Raw genomic sequence first — 23935 nt, forward strand, 5'->3', positions numbered from 1 at the left:
GTTTTTAAAACATTTAAAATGCCATATTCTGTAGGTCTCTGAAGTGTTTGAAGATTATCTACCTAATTGAAATATATCCATGTATACCATGTTAACTAACATGACTATAAGTTTGATTATCACAGATGACTATTAATCTGTATTTCTTAATGACATATTACAACTTCAAATGAGTTACATAAACATAATACCTCAAACAAGAGTAAAATTATACATAGATAAGACTATAACAAAATTAACTTTATTTTCTTTTAAGGAAATTAGATTTTTTTAAATTTCAGCTGCTTTGAATAATTTCTAAAAGCTTTCAACAATTTATACCCAGAAAGATGTGCCAGTTTTGATTCTGTTTTCCTTACCTCCAGAGTTATGAGTCCCAGACTATAAGGTCACAGACAGTCATGCTTGGATGAAACGTCTTTGGTTCCAGTGATGCTCTGTATTTCACGTTTCACGTCATCAAAACATAGCCAATGTCTTGTCTTAAACTTAGTGAAGCTGAATCTGACCACCTGAGTTCATGTGGTAACAGTCCGATCTCTTCTATAAAGTTAACCTTTTCTTTTTTTGTCAATAATAAATGAGCTATGGGTAGGTGGCAGGATGTGGACCTCAAAATTCCCATAACCCAGTTGCCTAATAATTTTAACATCTGTTCATTCATATACATTTAGTAGTTGACACTTGTCCTGGTTAGGTTGTTTTTTTTTGTTGTTGTTGTTTATTTTGTTGTTGTTGTTTTTTTTGTTTTTGTTTTTGTTTTTGTTTTTTGTCAACTTGACACATGCTACAGTAATCTGGGAAGAGGGAATCTCAATCTCAATTGAGGACCGGCCTCCATCAGACTGGCCTGTAGGGTCTGTGGGACATATTCCTGATTAATGATTGATGTGGGAGGGTTCAGATCACTGTGGGTGGTGCCACCCATAAGATGGTGGTTGGTCCTGGGTGGTATAAGAAAGCCGAGCAAGCCAGGAAACAGTGCTCCTCCATGGTTTCAGCTTCAGTTCCTACCTCCAGGTTCCTGCCTTGAGCTCCTGCCCCCGACTTCTTTAATGATGAACTGTAACTGTAAGCTGAAGTAAACTCTTTTCTCCCCAAGTTGCTTTTGTTCATGGTCTTATCACAGCAACAGAAACCAAGCTAAGAATTCATGTGGAAGGAGGTTTATCATCAATAGGACTACAAACTTGCTTTGTAGCCAAGGTTGTCCCTGGAACTTCTGATTCCCTTACTTCTGCCTCTCAAGTGCTGGAATTACAGCTGGGTACCATCTTGTCCAGCATGTTCATCTCAAAGCTGTTTAGATAAAACTTCAAGTCTAGACTGTACCTAGCATACAGTATGTATTCGATAAAAGTTAAAAAAAATGAATAGTCCTATCACAAGTGTTTTAAATGTATTAAGACCTTGCTCTCTAGGACTCATAACTCTGGAGTTAAGGAAAACAAATCAAAACTGGCACATCTTTTTGGGTATAAATGGTTGAAAGCTTTTAGAAGCTTTCAAAGAAGCTGAAATTAAAAAAAATCTAATTTCTTTAAAAGAAGATATACTTTTTTTCCCAAATACATATTTCATCTGTGGTTTTACAGTTGCACTTGGAAATATACATCTGACCCCCAAAGATTAAGATCCTTCCATTTGTCTTTTGGGGTGTTTTGCAGCAAATGCCCGAGAAGCAGAAGGTGTGTTTTGTGATTTCTATTTTACATCTTCATGTAAGAAGGTAAGCTTATGAACACCTTGGCGTGGAGGCTCAGGCTTATAATACCTTGGGAGGTAGAGGCAGGAGGATCAGGAGTTTAAGGCCATTCTCTGCTCCACTGCAGAATGGGAGGCCCTCCTGGGTTATATGAGACTGTCTCAAAAAAAAAAAAAAGCTATGAACAAGGAGGAAACCATCTATTGTTAACATCGGTAGTGGTGGTTTAACTCTTTATAAAGCGATATCCACACTGCCTTCTCTTAACCTTACCACTTCCTCTTGAATAGAACAGACAGCAGGGATCGTCAACATCCCCTTTTTACAAAGGAGGAAACTGAGATTACTAAATGTGTTCCAAAGGCCTCCTGGGAATGAGCAAGGGGATTGCCACTATTGAAAAAGGATTGATACTTATTAAGACGTCATTAACTCTATTGTGAATGTGAGCACCGGGGTGCTACGCTACCAATCAAACCTAAGGCCCCTCTATGCAGGGCCGGAGCTTTACCACCGGACACGTCTCCACACTCCTCCCCAATGAAGTCCCTATCAAGTCTCCTGCAGTTGGAGTCATGAAGGGGAAACTCAGCTGGAGATCTGTAGCTGGGGAACAAAGAGTGAAGTGAGCCGGTGGACAGAAAATTACTAAGAGGACAACCATGGCAGGGGTATTCTTGCTAAGGGCAGACCGCGGATTTACATCAAAGGTGGGACGGTAAATCCGTTCAGATATTGAGTATTAAAATATCAAGCATGATCAGACAGCAAGAAGGATTCTTGCAAAAACTGAGCTCAGCTAGAACCACGAGGAAGGCCTCTCCCAGAAGGGGGCTTAGAGGTAACAAACTTAAACAATTCGGTGAGGGCGAGCCCGCCACGGTCCCATCCTCACGGGAGGAGAGGGGTGGCAGGCCGTCGGAGCTGCGGGATGGTGTCCCCCGGGTCCGGCTCTCCTTTAAAGGAAGGATCGCCTAGCAAGCACCAAGGGCTGAATGGAAAAAGAGAGGGCTCGCAATCCTTGCAACTCGCCCCGCCCCCCCGTCCGCCGGCTCCCAGATTCAGGGCGGGCTCTGCCGGTCGGCGGACGGGGTCGCTGACGCTGATTGGCTACCGGCGCGGGCTTGGGGGTTTCCCCGACTCCGCCCCATCCCCGACTCCGCCCCGTTGTCGCCTGGGCGCGCTCCTTCAGCCCGCGAGAGCGCGCTCAGGCTTCAGCCGTACCGCCAGGCGGGAGGAGCCGGAGCCCGCGTCCCTCCCTCTCTTCGCCCTCCCACCCCCACGGGTCCTCATCCTTAAAGCTCGAGTCCGCTCGCCCCGCCTGTCTGGAGAGGGTACCGGGCAGCGGCGAGCGTGCGGCCGCGGCGAGCCAGCGCTGACAAGGGCAGGCGCCCGGAGGCGACGGAGCGGCGGCAGCTGGCCCCGAGTCCCCGTTGAAGAGGAGGGGGGGCGGGTGGAGGGGACGGGACGGTGAAGGGAAGAGGGGTCCAGGTCCTGCTCGCAGCCCTGCATGGTCGCAGCGCTCAGCCTGGCCCATTCTGCCCAGACGCAGCACCCGCTCAGTACCCGAGGCGCAGTCGCTTGGGGCCGCCGCCATCCCGCGGGCGAGCCTCCCGGGCATTGGCTCTCCCGACCCGCCGCGGTCCGTTCCAACCGCCGCCCGCCCCAGGTAGCCGTCCGGCCGGAGACCATGTTCGACAAGACGCGGCTGCCGTACGTGGCCCTCGATGTGCTGTGCGTCTTGCTGGGTACGTCAGGCGCCGCGGTCCCCGGGGGTCTTCCGGGCGGGCGGGGGACGGGGGGCGGGAGGCGGGGAGGCCGGGGTTGGAGCGGGGTGCGGGGGGGCGACGACGACCCTGCCGCGGAGCCGCGCACTTGGTGGTGTAGGGTGGGTGTGCCCGGCCCCCGCGCGCGCGTGCGCGCGTGCGCCGCCGCCGCCGCGGCTGCGGGAAGAGAGTTGTCCCGGGAGCCCGCTTGCGCAGCTAAAGGGGGGACTCCCCCCCCCCCAGCTTCTGCATCCTGCACTCTTGGCTCCCGCGTGGGCTCCCCCTGCCTGTCTGCCGGTGCGCTGAGTCCTAGCCCTGCTTGGCCGCTCTTCTCGCCTGTGCTGTTACCCTCTCTTCCCCCCCCCCCCCCCTGGCCACACTCCACCGGACAGGGTGGGCTCCTCCCTCTCCACGGTGCAGAGAAGCCTAGCCACTGGCTCATCAGGTTCTGCAGCGCAGCTGGAGGTTTGATGCAACCCCCCCCCTCTCCACCCCCCTCCAGGCTTCTCTGGAGCACCAGGCTCCAGTGCCCGGTGTACCATAACTTGTGAGAAAGCACTTTAAAGTTTTCGACTATAAAAGGCTTAGAACGTTCCTAATTAGAAGGCGTTGCCAGGTTGTAAATTGTCAGGTTGCAAGAGGGGAGGATGAGGATGCCAGGTTTCTGCCTGGTGAGGTGTGAAGAAGGTTGCGTTCCCTCCCCACCTTCCTCCTCCACCCCCAACCCAAACGCAGGAGTCCTGCTGTTTCCTTCTTGCGCAGACCTTGCGGCGGTTTACCTTTCGGTCTCCTGTGACAGACAGCCCAGCAAGGAGTTCTAGACACTTCTCTAGCTACAGCAAAGTCGGCGTTATTTTCCTGATCGGAAGAATTCAGTTTGGGGGGTCTCTGGTCGCCAGGTCTTTCTTTCCGGGGGAAGGAGGCTGGAATCATCTGGACAAGGGCTCGGCTTTGGAAGCAGTGGCTGCTTCCACCTTTTTTTCTGTATAGTCAGTTGTAAACCGTTGGAGGTTTGGGTGATGGTTAAAGTAATTGAAGTAGTCCTGGCAAGTTCTCAAGGCGACTAGTGGCTTTTGCATCTTAGGTACAGATATGCCTACTGGCTTCTCAGAGATAAGACCTATTTCCTCAGGCTTTAATCTAGCAGCTCTTGACTATTCCTCTCTCCCGCTTCCAGCCTGACCGTTTAGACTTCTTGTCAAACTGTGAAAATTTTGGTACATTTTTTTAAAATGCATTTTCTTAGAGTCCTTTCTTAAAAAAAAAAAAAAAGAATCCGTGCAACTTCTCTCTTTACCAGGACACCTTCACCCCGCATTTTCACAGTGAATTGTAGGGTTGGTTTAAAAGAGAGGATTCAGTCTTAGGACAGGCTTTAGTAACATGTGGTAGCCTGTTACCCAGGCACCTGTGAGGTGGAGGCAGGAAAATATTTAGTTCAGATCCAGCCTAGGCTACCTAGGGAGATCCTGGGTCACTAAACAAAAGCAGTCTTTGTGGAAACACCTTTTCAGATGTTAGGGCATATTATTTTAAAATTACTAGCTTAGGAAATACTTTCCTTTTTTCCTTTCTTTTCTTCTTTCCCTCCCTCCCTTTCTTCCTTCTTTCCGGACAGGGTCTTGCAGTGCAGCCTGGTTTGGAACTTGTGCCTCTTCTTCCCCAACCTCCAGAGTGTTGGGGATATTGGCATGCTCTCCCATGCCTGGCTAAATTATGATGTCCTTTTCCTATACCAAACACCGATTAGGAGGGCTGAACCAACCCGTACTACTCATAGGCAGCCACAGCTCATGTTATTAATAGGAGGCCACATGGTAGATCTATCCTTTTAAAAAATTCATGCGTGAGACTGGTGTTCCGGCTCATGCTTGTAATCCCATCACTCAGAAGGTGAAGGTAGGAAGATTGTCATGAGTTAGAGGCTAGCCTGGGCTACAGACATAGTTCAGGTCAGCCTAGTCTACAGAGTGAATCCCTATACTGAACAAATAAACTGACAGAGATCATGTGTAGTGGGAAAATGTGTACGCAGTGAAATTTTATAAGTTATATTTTCTGGTGGCCTGTGTTTTCAACGTGATACATTCTGTTGAGCTTGGAGTGATCTGACTGCCCCAGTTGACCCCACAGTTTCAGGAATAAGATATCTGTAAGGCATTGATCTATATATGTATATATAGTTTTTGTTTTTTTTCAAGACAAGGTTTCTCTGTGTAGGCCTGGTTGTTCCGGAACTTGCTCTGTAGACCCGGCTGGCCTCGAACTCACAGAGATCTGCCTGCCTTTGCCTCCCGAGTGCTGGGATTAAAGGCATGAGCCGCCGCCGCCACCGCCACCGTCGTCCAGCTAATTTGCTTTTTCAAAAAGCTCTTCATCTATTTGAATCTTATCTTATCGGTGTAGTATTGTTTGTTTGTTTTTTCTTGTGCCGCGACTGCAGTTTCTTTTAAAGTAGTTCAGTGCATTGTCAGGATTTCCCTTTTCCTAAGTAGAATGTAACCTACTTATTTTCATTAGATATGTACAGAACGCCGTTAGATTTAACCACATCACCTCTCACACGTAACACGAAGGGAGAATGACGACACAGGACCTTTTAAGACTGACTTTTGGAAGATAGGTTTTTCTAATAAACTTACCCGTTTTAGACGAGTCTGAGGATTGCACTAAATTTGGGATTTATTCACCTTACTGACAGCCAGGGATTGGCAGCCTAAGATTGTCTTTGCTTCAAGAAAGCTTTCAGCCTGGCTTGGACGTTTTCCTTTTCCCCCTTTTCTGTGGAGCGTCTACAGGTAAGGGTTGACTCCATGGGCAGAAAGATGATTAAGCACTTCGTAAGTATAGGTTATGTGAAAGTGATTCATAATTACAATGTGATGTGTTCCACTATCACTCTGTGTGCCCATTTTAATATGATGATGGTACATGGTTTCGTTACACAAGTCATTCATAATTTTTACCCAGGGTGATGTCTTTTGAAGTGATCGTTAAACAGTATGTGCATATGTGTTTATGCGTGTGTTTGTTTCTAAATAAACTCCATTAATTCTTCTATATGTATATCTAAATTATCAGCTCCTTCAGTGGATTTGGTAAATCCTTGAAAAAGGAGATATTTGAGAGAGAATATATATTTGATTCCTCTGAAATGGAGTCTTGTCATCTCCATTTTTTTGAGTCTTTGATTTGACACGCCTACCATTGATATCTGTTTGAATTTGCTTGATTGCTTTTTTTATTTATAGATATGGTCTCACCATGTAGTTTTGGCTGACCTGGAACTCACTATGTGGACCAGGCTGACCTTGAACTCAGAGATCCACCTGCCTCTGACTCCTAAATGCTGGGATTAAAGATGTGCGCCATCACACTTGACCTTACTCCTGTTCTTTTGACCAGTGGTTCTAGAACTGTTGGTAAGTCCATCTACAATCACCTGAACACATAAGAAAAGCTACTATATAGAGAACAATAGAGAGTTGGTATAAAAGTAGCTATTTTAGCCCAATGTATTATACTGTGTCCTGAATATAACTTACTTTTTAATTACTAAGGATCGGTATGTATTTTAGCCACCAGGTAATAGATACCGAGTCCATTAATTGATTCAGTGTACACTGGGAGATGACTTTTGTACCTTGTTAGAGTGCTAGGGATATAAAGGTAAATAGGACAGTCCCCTCCCTAAAGGAGCGCAGAGTCTGATGCAGGAGAAACAAACAGGATGTTACATCATGTTAAGTGTGCTAATGCAGGTATGATGCCCTTTGATCACAGAGAAGGGCCATGTCTTAGATCTATACTGTTTAGAGAAACGGCTTCTCTGTTTACTCTTAGAGATACGGAAATGTCAGAAGTTGCATAGCATTACTCTTAGAATTTTTTCCTACCCATTTTTCAACTTGATCTGGGGGAGTGGGAACTCAAGTACCTGTGCTGGTGATTTATCTCTGGGTAGGCCTGTGATATTTGGAAGACTGGGGTGGAGCTGGCAAAGCTGCCTTCTGCATGTCTATATTTTGCTGTGTAGTGATCCCTGTATAATTCTGTGCTGCACAGACCTTAGACTTAGTGCTGATGTTGCTACCGGAGGAGAAGCCACCGTTCCTAACTGCTGTCTCTACATGCTTTCAAAGTGGCTCCCTCAGCTTTTCCTCTTGACTGTAGCATTTGGGTGTGCTGGGCTTTGTGTTTGGTTGTTTTCTTGTTTGGGCCAGGATCTGATAATACCTATCTGTGTCCAAACTAGAACTGAGAAAGTTTCCTTCTTGCACCAGTCACCAGGTACAGTTGTTTTGATAGCAGATGCAATAGGGTTCTTGCTGGCTTGTTTTTTTAAAGGTTTATTTATTTTTATTTGTGTATGTGTTGTGTGTGTGTGTGTGTGAGAGAGAGAGAGAGAGGGAGAGAGAGAGCGCGTAAGAGCTAGAGAGCCTGTTTGAGTTTTTGTGCCATGTGTGTGCAGTGTCTGTAGAGTAAGATGGTGTCATATTCTCTGGAAAGATGGTTGTGAGCCACTCTGTGGGTGCTAGGAACCAAGACTGAGTCCTCCAAAAGAGCAAGTGTTCTTAACCACTGAGCCGAGCCATCTCTATCCCAGGATGGTCCAGTTTCCTTATCATGTTCCAAATAAAGCATCATTGTGCCGACACACTCCATAGGTGTAGATAAAATTTGACAGCAAAAACATTGGCTACCGACAGTAGGCAGTTATGAAATCTCTGTTACTTGTTAACTCAAATACTGATATGTCATTACCACGATGCTGACATTCTTTTAACACAGTCCCCAAGGAGTGATCCCTTTGCTAATCCTCAGGCTGAGTTGCTTTAAGAGCAGAAAAAAAGATACATGGAAATAGTTCGGTTTCATAGTCTCCAGCATTTTTGTACCTTACCTTTTCTCCTAAAACTAATTCATTCATTCACTTATTTCATACATTTACTAACAGCTGAATAGGTACTAGCTTTAATTACGGACATTTCTTTTGCCTTTGATGGAAGTTTGCTAGGTTTGTTTCTTTAACTTTTCTCATTGTTTCTAGTAACAGGAGGAGAGAAGGAATCTCAAGGTGAACAAAAGTTGATCAAACTTCATGTGCTTGTGTCAGATTAAGATTCTGTCGCAAAGCTTTTTCTTAAGTTGGATGGGCAGTTTGGAACAAGAGCAGAGACTGGAGGGGACTGCTATGCTTTGGTGACTACTTGGCTTCATGAAGTTGAGTTGACTTGACCTTAAATGTGCCCCACTTGGACCTGAGTATGGAAGTGTTTGGAGAACTTTGTCCATATATGTTTTATGAACTGTGAATTCCTCCTTCATATTCTCTTTGAATTATATCCTTTTGGAAACTCAGAGACATGCTACGAATCATACTAATCCCACTCACATATAGTCATTTTTGGCTGAACTCTACTAACGTGTTTGAGATGTTTGGGGACTTACTCTGATTCTAAAAAAACCCAAGGTTTTACTGTTTGAATATGAGGTTGTCACTGTTGGCTAGAGATGGAGATGCTGGCAGCATAGGCGAGCGGACACTCAGATTCAGGTGGACCAGTTGGCCCAGCATGTAATTTCAATTTTTGTGGGAAGGAATTTGGATTATTTTTTAAAATTATTTTTGTGTGTGCATGGTGTTCAGAGAGCGACTTTGAGTAGTCTGTTTTCTCCTTCCACTTCTGAGTAGGTTCTGGGATTTGAACCCAGGTTGTCAGAGTTGCAGGGCAAGCACTTTATACTGACTGAATGACCATCTCACTATCATATAGTCTGCACGGTAAGCTAATTAGGGATTGGTCGCATAGGCGCCATTTTGTCTCTATTTTCTTTTCAACACAGCATTTACTTTCCAGAGGTTATACATGATGGTTGCAAGAAGCTTTCAGACTTTTTTTTTCCTTTTAAAAATGTTCTTGTTCTTTTTTTTTTTTTCAGTTAAAAAAAATTGGGGAGGGGGTCTCATGTAACTCAGGCTGGCTTTGAACTTGCTAACTGAAGATGGCCTAGAACTGCCTGTGTCTCCCGAGCGCTGGCATTAGGGGAGTCCACCACCGAGCCTGGTTTTAGGTGGTGCTTGGGATCAAAGTGAGGCCTTCTTAGATGGTAGGGACAGTCTGCCAGCTGAGCCACATTCCCCATTGTTTTTCATTCCTCCCAACTTCCTTTTCTTTCTCCTTTTAAAAGGTAGGTTTTTAAAGTCTAGATGGCTTAGGCAGAGCTTTGTTTTGCTTTTAGTTTTATTTTCTTGACCCAAAGAAGTCTAGAATTGGAAATGACTTGCTCTTTGAAATCTGTACGTTTTTCTTTAGCACATTAGAGACAGTGCATTCTTGCAGTGGACTTTGGACCCACACTTCCTCAATTCAATTTCTTCTTTAGTTTGTTATCTCTGTGACCTTGGGAATGGTCTCTCTGAGTACCTGTGTTTCCTCAGCTGTATAATATATAATGACCTATTTACATCTCTTTTGTGAAATTTAAATGAGTCAGTATGTAAATTACTTAGGCAAGTACCTTGCACTTACTATATATGTGGAGTAAAATAATTCCCTGTAATTCTAGCACCCATAACACAATAATTAGTAGAAGTAACATCATCAAGTTTTGTGTTAGGGATAGAAATACAGACTTTAAAATGTTTCCCGTGAGAGCTCATGGTATGCTTTTGAGATCTAGTGTTTCATCAGTTAAGAATAAAACCTACATATATGCAATAGTAATTCCAGGCAAGGTAGAAACTGATCTGTTTAGTTTTGGTAGGCTGTAACTGAGTAAATGGAAAACTCATTACTATATACAGTGATAAGTCCTAGATTTCACTGATTTAAGAAAAAGAGGATTAGTTACATCCTCACTATTTCTACTTTTTTTCTTTTTTCTTTTTTTTGGTTTTTCGAGACAGGGTTTCTCTGTACCTTTGCGCCTTTCCTGGATCTCGCTCTGTAGACCAGGCTGGCCTCGAACTCACAGAGATCCGCCTGCCTCTGCCTCCCGAGTGCTGGGATTAAAGGCATGAGGCACCACTGCCCGGCTATTTCTACTGTTTTAAGTCCTAGGAATGATTGCTCTGCTTGTTTAAAAAAAAAAAAAAAATTGAGCTAAGATTCCTAAGATTTTTTTTTTTTTTTTGAATAGCAGTAATTGTATGTTCTCATCTGTATACAAAGTCTCCCTCCTTTTTTGAGGCAGAATTTCATGTAGTCCAAGTTGGCTTTGAACTGTCTGTGTAATCAAGGATGACCTTGAACTCCTGAGCCTTATGCCTCTTCCAGCACAAGAGCTTGAGACCTGCCACACCTCATTCAGTTGCATTCTGTAATTTGAATTTCTCTTGTAATTAGGCAGCAAAGAAGCAGTTGTGCAGTAGCCTCTCTCTCTTCTTGTGTCTTCCTTTTTCCGTGAGCTCTGTGTTGTGTGTGTTTGCAGTGTCTCTGTGTGCAGGTCTGCAAGCACATGTGGAGGCCAGAGGTCAGCCTCAGTGTTGCTCCCCAGGAGCCTTGTGTTGGAGACAGGTTCTCTCATGGAGCCCCAGGTCTAGGGAGCCCCAGGGCCTCCTGTCTCTGCCTCCCCAGTGCTGGGGTTACAAGCTGCCACCACTATGGCTGGCTTTACAAAACAGCCATGACTGGGTGCTGGAGACTGAGCCCAGGTCCTCAGGCTTGCAGCGAGCACTCTATACCAGCTGAGCTGTCTCCAGTCCTCCTCGCTCTCACTGGATCTTTCTTCTCCTCCTCCTTTTCTTTTGTCCTCCTTCCTTCCCTACTTTACTTCCAGTCTCAGGCCCGGCTGGCCTCAAACTGGCCTCTTTGCAGCTGAAGCTGGCCTCGATTCCTGATCACCTTGCTTCTGCCGCCTAAGCGCCGGGATCTCAGGTACATGCCGCCACGCCGGGCTTACCCTTGTTTTACGGGTATTTGTTTTGACCCATGTTAACCTGTTGTATAAATTTAGCATTACGTTTTGAAAAGTACTTGAGTCTGTACCACTTTTCATTAAATTCACTAAGTGCACATTTAAGTGCCTACTGCTTGGCTAGGGGCTGAAAGCATCAGTGTGAGAGAGGCAGGTTCTCTGTGCTAATACACGACAGTTAGAATGCTTTGCAGAGGTTGTGGAAGAATTAAAAGGGGAACACATTAGTGAGGCTTTGGGGGAATGGCTTCTCTAAGGAAGGAGTATTGGAAATGAGAGATACTTACAGGGAGATGAAAATGAATTGCCCATGGAGGAGCTAGGGGGCTGATATTAAGCATAGGGAAGGGCAGGTGGTGAGGCCCAAGGAGGAAAGGGCATTTTAAAATAGAAAAGATGCCACTGGCCAATTTTGGCATTGCTGTGGCATTTTGGAGCTCATCATGACTAGGGAAATTTCCCTCAGACTTCAAGGCAAAAGAGTTTTGTTTTTGGTTTTGTTTTTAAATTCTACATGCCCCGCCCCCCATGGGACTTTAACCTTAAATGTTACTACGACTGGCAGCAGGCATAACCAGCAGTGACCAGGTGAAGAACCAGTGTTGCGGATCTGTTGAGTGAGTAACAGGCTTCTGGGTATAAGGCTGTGGTCCACAGAGGAGACTGGGGAGCTAGCTAGGAGATGCTCTATCAGCTATCACAGCCTTAAAACGAAGCCAGTATCTCTTTGGACTTTAAAATTGTCCCTAAGCAGCTTATTTTATTTTTATTTAATCAAACAAACAGGGTTTGTCCAGGGGGGAAAAATAGAAAAAAAAAAAAGGTCAGTGTGGTTGAGTTACCATGTGCATCTATACTTCCCCCAACCCCCACACACCTTCTTGCTTGAACCCAGGGCCCTATATATTCCAGGAAAGTGCTCCAACACTGAGCCTCTCCCCTCAATTCCTAATGTCAGTGTAGAAAATAATAACATTGACTTAATGCTTTCTGGGCCTGTATAGACTTGCTCAGGGTGATTTACTTGACCCTCTCCTATCTGTAAGGGATGGAACTTAGCCCCAGGGTTGTTGAGAAACTGACCCAAAGCAGCTGTAAATGGTGTGAGTCAGGAATTGGAAGTGTACTTTTGAGGACTGTAACTTCTGAATAGTGATTAGTTTGTTCAGATTTGGGATGAGTTGTAATGAGTGGGTAAAGAAATGGGGGTGATATTTGGCTAAGTAAAAATAGTGATTACTGTAGGTGGCCCAAATGTTTTATGATTGCCTTTGTCCTGTCTGGTTGTGTGGTTTCAGAGACAGTGTCTGCTTACCATGTTTTGATCATGAAATCTACTGTCTAAAACAGGCACTGTAAGGTTTACAATTCAAATTTGTAGAAACTGTGAAGAATTAGCAGTGAGGTAACTAGTTGGGATGTCATTGGAGGATGCAGTTAATTTGCCTGCTTCAGTGGCGTGCCTAGAGCCTTCTTCTTCAAATGGTGTTATTGTTGTAGGCATTCCTCCTGAGTTCTCACAGGACGGGAAGAACCTTTGCCCTTCCCGTATTTCAGGTGAATCATGGGTAGTGCTCAAAGTAAGGCATTCTAGCAGACATAGTTAGAACCTCGTGGTTTAGTCCCAGGCTGTCAGTTCTTGGAAATGTTGCTTGAATCTTTTTCTGGGTGAGGTGTCTAGGAAAATGACATAGGAAATGGGTAGTGGAAAAGCTCTGTAGTTAATTGACAGCTTCTTAAGCTGGGTTCTGCTTTGCTTTTTGAGTTCATGAACATCCATAGTAGGAGATGGTTGGCTGCTGTAGGCTAGAGAGGTAAAGGAAGAGAGAGCCATTATTTATTGGTGGCCTGTGATTTGTTTTTGGTAAATGTTTTATATAAAGTCATGTACCATGACTCAACTGTGAAGTGTATGTATAGTACTGGTTTTATTTTAATGCCTTACCACTGGGGATGCAAAAGTGACTGGAATAATAAAATTCACGGGTTCTAATGAGTTCTTGCTTATTATGGAACACAGACTCATGAAAAATTAGGATATAACTGTATGATAAGTCACTAATCCTTGCACTGAGATTCCAAAGAGTGAATGAAACAAGGTCTCCATTCTTAAGAGGTGCACACAGCCTTGTAAGAGGAAATAGGCTTCATTCAAAAATTGGACTGTGTTTAGAGACAATTTCCCCTAGACCATTGCTCTTCTCTATGGCAGAGGTAATGTGAAGCTCCAGGAACATTGCTTTTGGATGGTACTGCTAAGTTATGGATCCTGTAGAAAATTCAGGAAACCAATCCATAAACCTTACATTACTATGGATACTTAGAAGGTATGTGGTACATGGTACATAGGCATTCAGATGTTTGTCATATGAATGAATGGATGAGTCAGCTAATCTTCTAAGACTTGAGAATATGCTTGAGTCAGCCAGCCACTCACAGAATTCTAGCTCCATCTGTTACTGTGATACTGGGCAGGTCACCCTAGCTCCCTCGGCATTTCCTCATCTAATGAGGAAAAGGATGATGCTTCTAGTGTCTTCCTCATAGTGCTGTGAAATAAGATGAGATAATGAGTGAGACAATGTTTGTGACACGTCTAGTTTAGTCTTGGCCTACAGGAGCCACTCAGTGTTGTAATTTTAATCATTATTGTTATTAAGCTAATCAACCAATTTTGTATCACTGACACATGGTATTTAAATGTGATTTCCATTGCTAGTGAGTTTTCTTTTGGAATACTGTTGAATGGAGTTCTAATTGCAATTTATTCTCATTCATATACCCCCCCCCCCCCCCCCCCCCCGTGTGTGTGTGTGTGTGTGTGTGTGTGTGTGTGTGTGTGTGTGTGTGTGTTAGGAATCAAACTCAGGGTCTCATGCATGTTAAGCAAAGACTGTACTACTGAACTACAGCCCTAACTACAATTTCAGCAACATTGAAGATGCTCCTCAGAGCCAGATGTGGTAGTTCATGCCTTTAGTCCCAGCACTTGGGAAGCAGAAGCAGGTGGATCTCTGAGTTTGAGGTCAGCCTGGTCTACAGAGTGAGTTCCAGGACAGCCAGGCTACACAGAGAAGCCCAGTCTTGAAAAATCAAACAACAACAACAAAAAGAATATGCTTTTCAGTTACTCAGCCCATTTCTGTTCCTGATCTGCAGATTGCTATGGGAAGTTTCCCCTTTTCTTTATTTTCTTTCCCCTGCCTCCCCCATTTCGTTCTTTCTTTTTCTCCTTAAACAGGGTCCTGCATATCCCAGATTGTCCTCAAACTCAGCAGGTAGCTGAAAATGACTGGGAACACCTGATCTTTCCTGTCCCTGCCTCCTCCAGAGGACCAGGGTTGCAGGTGGAGCTACCACACCAGGCTTGTTAGAATTGTTTCTCACCTGTTTCTTCCTGGAATCACATCCTCATTGTACATGTATTTATATTTCTAGGTGAGCAGTCTACTCACGGCTCACAGGCAAGGTAACTAATGGATGTGCAAGGCTTGAGAGAGAACGGCAAACTAGAAACAGGAATAAACAAGGTGTTTGTGTTGTGAAGTTAGGATGGTTTGGGTAGTTAGAGCTTAGTAACTTAGTAACTTAGTGCTTGGCTCCCAGAACATGAACATTTGGTTTCTTGATGTAAGCTGGTCAAGAGTTAACTGAAGTTTGAGGTTGACCGAGCTAAACTGCTAGCTGTTTGTACGACTTTTCGCAGCCAGCGTCAGCTTAAGGAGAGGGAGCACACAGCAGCCATGCCCACCACTGGTGTTCTGGGGTAATTCTGACTCAAAGAGGGCATTTCGTTAAACATAGGACTCTGTGTAATTACACTTCATATATTTTCATTAAGTGATTAAAAAAATGTTTTCAAATGACATCCCAATATGGTTTAGTTATCCAGGGCCACAGAGGCAAGAGATATTTGTGGTAATTTTTTTCTCCAAAGGGCATAGAAAAGATACAAATATTAAGTGTGCTATTTTCCAAATACTCTCTGCATCTGATCCAATAGCCCAGTAAAGCTATCTTTGATGTTACCAGAACTTGTTAGTCAGGATATGGGTAATGGTGATTTTACAGTTACGGGTGGTTATCTGTATTAAAGCTGTGAAAGTCTAAGTGCTGCCATTAAATGTAGACGATTAATGAAACCCAGAAACAAATGTATAGTTCCTTTTTATGAAGAGAAGTTCTTGCATGGATTTTCCCTTTGCTCAAGGTTAAACATTGTCCATGGTTCTTTTTAGTGAATGGCTGTTTCTTTGTATAACTTTATTTAAAGAGTTAAAAGTGTGGTTTAATAGGAACAGACACCGATTTAAGAGTCAGAGTCTGGCCTTGCCTCTACTACTCCCTGTGATTTTCATGGCCAGAGTCACACGGCTGCTTCATTTAGTCATATGTAAATCATAATGAGGATGATGCCTGTCTCAGGGTCATAGTGAGAAATGAGGTTCATTTCAAAAGAGTCAGACATCTGCTGCAGACTGTATTGCAGTAGTTCATACCAGGGGGCTCGGGACGAAGAAACCACAGTTCCAATCTAGTCTGAATGTCAGATGGACTGCCATCTGTATCAAAAGCAGTTTGTCTTCTCATACAGCATGTCTGTCACAATTTGGGGGCAAAGATATAAAACATGTTGGGGACTCTTTTAAAACTGTAATCTGCCCGTAACCTGCAGGACAGTAAACAGAGGAAATGCCCATTGAACAGAATAAATACAGTAGCGGATTCATGGTTGGGGTGCTGAGGTTTGACTGTTAGGCTTGGATGCTACAGTAAGGCTGCAGCTAACAGATGGTTTATCATCGTATGTGTCTGTAGTATTGTGATATAGATCTGTAGACTCCTGGGGAGTTTCACATACCCTACAGCTGCAGAGACCCAACACCACCAGAATTAAAATACCGTAATATCTTGGCCCAAATTACAAGAAAGCCTTAACAAGTTTGAATCCTATATAAGAACCATATTCACTTTTTCATAATAATTAAAAACTTATATTTAGGACTGGAGAGATGGCTCAGTGGTTAAGAGCACTAACTGCTCTTTGAGAAGACCTGGGTTCAATTTCCAGCATCCATATGGCAGCTTACAGCTGTCTGTAACTCCAGTTCCATGGCAAAACACCAGTGCACATAAAAAAAATGTAAAAACCCTTACATTTAAAAACAGTAAGATGGGCTGGAGAGATGGCTCAGACGTTAAGAGCACCGACTGTCCTTCCAGAGGTCCTGAGTTCAATTCCCAGCAACCACATGGTGGCTCACAACCATCTGTAATGAGATCTGGCACCCTCTTCTGTATACATAATAAATAAATCTTTAAAAAAAATAAAATAAAAACAGTAAGATATTTGAAAAAATGAGGATGACCCATCTCTGCCATCCTCACGGTCCTGGTGATATCAGCCTCCAGTGCTGGTGGATCCTGCAGAGATATGACCTAGATAGAGTCAGGATCCAGGCTAGAGCCTCTAAGGAACTCTCAGGACCTGGGTTTCACCATCCCACACTGGTTGCTGCAATTCCTGGGTGCTCTGGGCCAGATCCAGGGGGTGATTTTCAGTGCCCTCTGGATAGGGGTCATATTTACAGTGACTCAGATTTCCTGAAGTAAGAAATTTGTTCCTTAGGTTAGCCAATTAATTAGACTTGTGTTTTGAGTTTACTAGGAAAATGGGTAGATCTCCGGAAGAACTTCCTGGTGGTTGCCCTGATTTCATACTCTCAGACTTTCCATGATTAAGGATGAAATCCTAGAGCTGGGCATGGTGGCACGTCTTGAGCTTAGGCTTAGAGGCCAGCTTCAGTCACATAGGAAGACTGTTCAGCAACACACATGAAGGACCACAATATTCCAAAACAGCAGCCAACACCTGGATTTGGAAGGCAGGACCTTGGCTTAGTAACCAAGTAACAAGACAAGTTGTTACAGCACAGAAGTTAGACATCTGGAGCTGTCAAATACATCCAATAGGATTATGATAGACATGTTGAGACAGGAGGCCAGGCTTTATTGATACTGATGCAGTAGGACAATACCGTCTATAATAAAGGGTGTAAATTGTTACGTTTCAGAGGGCCAGCAGTGTATCTGTAAAAAACTATATTTACTCAAAACGAGAGTCAGAATGCATGCAATTTTAACAGAGTTTTATTATAATACTTTGTATTAATATGTAAAACATTTTCATTTACTTCACTAGCTTATGGAATGTTTGCAGAATTCTTTTGTTTCATGATGTACATAAACTTTTAAGTGTAGGGACACTGCCACTTCTTGAATCTCAAGTTTGCAGCTCCAGGTTTGTTTTTGTTTTTTGTTTTTGTCTAAAAAGGACTGCGTCTCTGTCTCTAGATGTAGGCCCTGTTCTGGGGCCTGGTGTTGCCCGCTACATGTTAAGCATTTGTTTCTTCCGCAGATATGTGCTCATTTACTATGTGCCAGGCGCTGGGTTAAGTGGCGGTCACATAAACAGAAGAAAACAAACCAGTGTGTGCTTTTGAAGGAGATCTTGGGAGCTATGGTAGTTTATAGTAAGGGGCTTTAAAAGAATTACTTTCTGGCTGAGAATATCATGTTCAGTAGGTGTTTAGCATGTGCATGAGCTAAAAAACCCAAGCCAAACTGAAACGAAAGAGTTTGCCTGGTAGAGTGCTAGCCTAGAACTTAGAAAGAGAGGCCTTAGGGAGATAAGAGGCATTCAAACTGAGGCAATGGTAGTGAGCTAATGCAGTTGGTGGTGGAATTTGGGAAGCTGTCGGAGCCCATCTTAGTGACAGCATAGGCAATGGGTAAGAGATAGTTATCCGAAAACCCGTTCTTAAATAGGGCACTGGGAGAGAACGAGATGTCAGAGGGAGGTGATGGAGAAGAGATGATGAGTTTGGTTTTAGCCTTATGAAACTTTAAACACCTTTGAAATGTTTAAGGAGAGATGCTAAGTTGTAGAACTCAGTGGAGAGTCTGTCTTTTAGGAGTCTTAGGCATATTTGTAGTAATTGAACTCATGAGAACTGGTGAAATTCTAGGAAGTTATAAAATGAAAAGAGCAACACTGATACCTCAGATTGGTCTGAATACGTTAAGACAGTAATTGCTGGGTATAGCTTCATCTCTTCAGAAGTTGTCATGATAGGCTGAGGCGACAGCTTAGTCTGGAAGGTATTTGTTATACAGGCCCAGGGCCTCCGTTTGTTTCCCCAGCCCCACACAATGAGCCGGGCAGAGGCCTGCAAACTAGCTCAGCAGGTAAACTAGGACTTAGCATCAAGCCTGACTCACAGCCTAAGTTGTGGCCTCAACCACAGGAGAAGGCGAGAACCAGATGCTGAAAGCTGTCTTCTGACCTGCACCCTCCCACATCATACACTCACTCTAACGATAAAATGAAAAAAGCTGGAACCGGCGATGTATGCTTGAAATCCCGGGGGGACAGAAACAGGTCACTCCCTGGGTCTTGATGGCCAGCCGACCTAGCCTGCTCTGGTGAGTTTTAGGCCAGTGAGAGACCCTGTTTGTTTCAAAAACAAGGTGGACAATGCCTTCCGAAGGACACCTAAAATTTCTCTCTGGCCTCCACACACTGGTGCACCCATGTGCACCCATACATTGAGAGAATATGGTTGTGAGGAGAAGGGCAATTGTGCAAGGGGAGGAAGATAGGCAGCATGACTGTAGATTCCTTGAGACACTTTCAAGCTCATGCTGATAGATCAGCTTCCACCACCCCTTTGTGACAATTTCACTCTGTGATTCAGGCTGGCCTGGAACTCTCAATCCTTCTGCCTCAGCTTGCATGCCCCCCTTCCTCTCTCTTATTGTGTGTGTGTGTGGTGTATGTGTTCATGATGTGTGTGTGGGTGGTGGGGCACACAGAACACATGCCATAGCACGCATGTGGAGTTGGAGAACAACATTGTGGAGTCAGTTCTCTCCTCCCTCATTTCTGTGGGTTCACGGGGGTCAGATTTAAGTCACCAGACTTTCATGGCAAGCACCTTACCGGTCCAAGCATCTTATTGGCCCACATCAGCTCTTGAATTCAGAGACTGTGGGCGTGTTCTGCCAGGTCAGGCTTAACAGGATCAGTTCTTTTTGAGGAGAACTGGAGGAAGACCAGTTGACACCCTGAGAGTTGCAGGTTGGGTTGTCATAGTTTGCTGTGATGGCCTAGTTAGGGGATGCAACGATCAGTAGAAATAAAGGAAAACAACTTTAGATGAATGGTAAAGAAATAGTTGACCTTACTTAGAAATAACTTATTTGAAACTTACTGAGAAATAACTTATTTGAAGCTCGACATAGTGGTATATTCCCAAAATCCCAGCACTTAGGAGGCAGAGGCAGGAGGATTTCTTCAAGTTTGGGGCCATGCTAGTTTACTAGTGAGATGTTGTCTCCAACGAAACGAAGGAAGCCTTGTGTTGGTTTCTGTAAAGTAACTGTTACCAGGTATGATGGAAGGCATTTGGGATTGGAGCCTGGTATTCAAATTTCAAAATTGTGCTCCGCAGGTTTCTTCTACCAGTCACACTGTTGCTTGGTTCCGTAATGAAGGGAGTATTGTCTGTCTCAGGTTTGATGGGTTTAACAAGAATGTCTGTAAATAAATAACCCATTCCTTAAGCTGCCCCATTCCAATGTGGGCTCTTTTTCTTGTTTCTTATGGCTGTAGGTATTTACTATATAGTTGCAATATTGAATGCTCACTCTTAACCTTAAAGAAGTAATTCATAGGAGTCCTTCCTTCTTCAACTTATCTTCTGTATGAAACAACTTGAGTGGATCAAATAGACATTTTTTTTGAAAAATGGATACATGGTTTATTTCCATAAAAATCATAACTATTAAAAAAGAGAACACTGTAAAAATTTCTTGGCCAGTATGCTTTATATTTGTGTGCATTAAAAGAAGTGTGTGTGTGTGTGTGTGTGTGTGTGTGTGTGTGTGTGTATGTGTGTGTGTGTTTTGTAAACAGTGTGCTAAATTTATAGATGCCAATTTGGTGTCTTCTTGCCGAAGTGAGGGTTTTTTATATTTTGGAGACACTAAAGTTAGTAAATGTTATTTTGGTTTCTGGATGTTTGCCACTTGGCGTAATTTCAGACTAAACCAATTCCATGTAAATGCTCTTGAGATTTGAAAGGTATTTTTTTTTAATTTGGTGGTATGTAAACTATAGTAGGTCTGAGGGTGTGAAGTCCCAGGTCTGGATCTCATTTGATTGTTTATATTTCCCCTACAGTTGAATGCCTGACTTCTAGCATGCTAGGCAGGTTTTCCTGAGCTACCTGCCTTATTTGTAGAGTTCCTGAAATTTTTCTGCACATATTTTGAGCATCAAGATACCTAATTTTGTGTCTAGATAATGAATCAAGTCAGTCTGATTTCTGTAAGTTTGGTTACTGAAGCAGTCTCCTTAAAGATTTTAAAATTTGCTCTCACTGCTACCCTATACAACTTCTGAGGCATTAATGTATTAGCTCTTGTAGATGACAACTCTAGAATTTTCATGAGTATTTGAATTTGACAGCTTTATCAAAGAATTGTTATAATAGTGGCCATGTTCTATTCACAGGAACATAGGCCTTTCTATTGATGGGAGAACTGATTTCCTCTTACTGCTGGTTAAGAAGGCTTCACTGGCTCATATAATTTTGTGAGTGGGCTTGCTGAGCCAAGTCTCAGTGTGTGTTCTCTCATACTGAGAAGCAACTTAACAAGGCATTCTTCCCAAATATATAATTCTTTGTTTTACGAGTTTTATTGTATGTAGACAAACCCCTAAAGCTCACATCTTTAAACCAGAGACTAAACTCTGGAGACTGTACTTCAAAGGGAACATTTTCTTTGATAACTCTCCTGTGCTGTCTGCTGAAGCTTGTCTGGATACAGCATTTGATGAAGTATACCTATGGAACTGCAATGCATTTTCCAATTTAAAAACGACATATTCAGGTGGGGTGGTAGCTCACACCTATGATCAGCACTTGAAGAGGGGAGATTGCTGTAAGTTTGAGGCCAGCCTGGGCTACAAAGCAATGCTGTCTCAAAATAAAACTATGTTTTCTAGAGCCGTATGTGGTGGTACATGCCTGTTAATCCTAGCTATGTGGAAGGCTGAGACAGGATTGCAAGTTTGGGGTCAGCCTAGGCAATACAGTGAGGTCTCATTTGAAAAACTGTGCCTTACCTTTTCACTCTCCTTTTTTTCTCCCCTTCTCTTGCTTTTGACTTTGGAAATTCATGATGCTTCACTGGATAACTATCTGGTACAATCTACTTGGTTCCTCATTTTTCGTATTTGAATCTTAGATGATATGGAATGCTGTCAATTACTGAGTTCTAGGTTAATTTTTTTTCTTTAAAAATATTCTGTGACTTCTGGGTTTTCTAAAATCAGTTTATAATTAATTGATAAAAATCTAAAAGGGCAACAAAATAAAATTTGTGTCATTTGTAATACCATTACCACCCAGAGATGTGGACTTCTTTCCACACTGTGGTTTAATATCTTTTCTGTGTTGTTTTTATATGCATGTGTCTTGTATAGAGTCTTGATTGGCCTGGAATTTGCTACGTATTCTAAGCTGACCCCCAAGTTGCAGCAATCCTCCTGCTTCTGCCAGAAGTGATGGGTTACAAGCTTATACCTACCACCATGCCCAACCCTCCAATTAAAAAAAAAGATTTATTTTGAGCTGGGCATGGTGGAGCACCCCTTTAATCTCAACACTCTGTAGGCAGAAGTGGGCAGATCTATGTGACTTCAAGGCCAGCCTGATCTACATAGTAAGTTCCAGGATAGCCAGGGCTATGTAGAGAGACCCTGTCTCAAAAAACGAAAACCAACCAAACAAACAAACAAAAAAAACAAAAAAAATTAAAAAGATTTATGTGTTGGAATATTTTGCTTGCATGTACGTATATGTACTACATGCCTGGTAGTGATACCAGAAGAGGGTATTGAATTCCCTGGAACTGGAATTGGAGTTTTAGCTAGTTGTGAGCTACTGTGTGGGTGCTAGGAAATGAATCCAGGTCTTCTGGGAAGGCAACAAGTATCCTTAACCACTGAGCTCTTTCTCCAGACTCTCCTCCTCCTCTCTTCCCCTGTAAATATTGGGGCTGGAAGATGACTCAGTGGTTAAGGGCACTGGCTACTCTTCCAGACAACCCAGATTTAATTGCCAGCACCCACAAGGTGGCTTACAACCATCTGTAACTGCAGTACCAGGGAATCCAACATCATCTTTTAGCCTTCATAGGCACCAGACATTCACATGATACACGTGGTGCATATACATGCAGATAAAATATCCGTATAAAATAAATAGAATTTGAAAAAATGTTATTATTGTGTTTGCATGATATGTGTGTAGGGGGCGTATGTGCAATGATGCACATGTGGAGGGCAGAGGACAACTTAATGGGATCAGTTCTTTCCTTCTGCCGTGTAGGTTCTGGGTCCTCAGGCTTGTGTGAAAAGTGCCTTTATTTTCGGAGACATTTTGCTAGCCTATTGCCTTGTTTTTATTTTTTAAATATATTTTTAATGGGTGTGGATATTTTATCTGTATGTATATGTACCACATGTGCACCTGATGCCCACTGAGGCCAGAAAAGGGCACTAGATCCTTTAGAACTGGAGTTACACACACTTGTGAGCTGCCATGTGGGTACGGGGAATTGAACCCAGGTCCTCTGGAAGAGCAACCAGTGCTCTTAACCACAGAGCTATCTCCAGCCTTCATTTTTTCTATCTTAAACAAAATTATTATGACTATCATTATTACTGTGTATGCATTTGAGTGTCTGTGTACTTACATATGTGGGTGCCCCTGGAGGCTAAAGGGGAGACAGATCCCTTGGATCTTAAGTTACAGACAGGATGCTGGGATCCGAACTTTGGCCCTCATGATAGAACAGCAATCACTTTTAAGCACCAGACCGTGTCCCCAGCCTGCTAATGTTGGGTTTTGAGATGGGATCTCACTATGCTGGTTGCCCTGACTACAAACTCCTGCTACAGAAGTTCTGCCTCAGCTGTCCAAATACCAGACTGTAATATACTCCAGCATATACAGGTTATATTCTTTGTAAAATGAAGGTAGTCTTTTTCTTTTTATTTTTTTCCTTTTCTTTTGAGACAAGGTCTCATTATATAACAAAGGCTAGTCTAGAAGTTACTGTATAGCCAAGCTGGCTTCAAACTTGAAATCCTCCTGCCTCAGTCTCTCAGAGTGCTAGGATTATAAATATGTGTCACTGTGTCTGGCTAGTCTTCAGAATTTTAATGGTTATATGATATTTCATTGTTTGTATTTGATACTCGCCACTTTGTCCCTCGTTTAAAAACTTTATGTATTTTGAAATATTCATTTGGGTGTGCATGTGTATGAGTGAGTGTTCTGGCTCCCATGCGGAGGTAAGAGGGTAGCTTTTGAGAATTGGTTCTGTCCCTCCACCATAGGCTTTACTTGCTGAGCCGTCTCACTGGCCCACATTTGAAACTCTAGGTTAACTGCAATTTTTGTTCTGTTCT

The 23935-nt window shown here is 43.4% G+C and overlaps 1 protein-coding gene across 4 annotated transcripts in view; it reads left to right on the top strand.

The window, feature by feature from the left end:
* Positions 1-3211: 3211 nt before the first annotated feature.
* Plpp1 (phospholipid phosphatase 1) overlaps positions 3212-23935 on the top strand; it is a 65508-nt gene continuing 44784 nt past the window's right edge. For 2 of the 4 annotated variants that reach the window (XM_052743296.1, XM_052743297.1), the window contains exon 1: positions 3212-3453. In XM_052743296.1, coding sequence (XP_052599256.1) covers positions 3216-3453 — 238 coding nt within the window. In that variant the 5' untranslated portion in view covers positions 3212-3215. Of the gene's footprint in view, positions 3454-3615; positions 3769-23935 lie in introns of those variants that run through there. The other 2 variants (XM_052743298.1, XM_052743300.1) reach the window with 2 other exon arrangements.

Source organism: Peromyscus californicus, unplaced genomic scaffold, assembly GCF_007827085.1.
Source record: "Peromyscus californicus insignis strain IS unplaced genomic scaffold, ASM782708v3 Scaffold_18__1_contigs__length_77618521, whole genome shotgun sequence".
Lineage (NCBI taxonomy): Eukaryota > Metazoa > Chordata > Mammalia > Rodentia > Cricetidae > Peromyscus > Peromyscus californicus.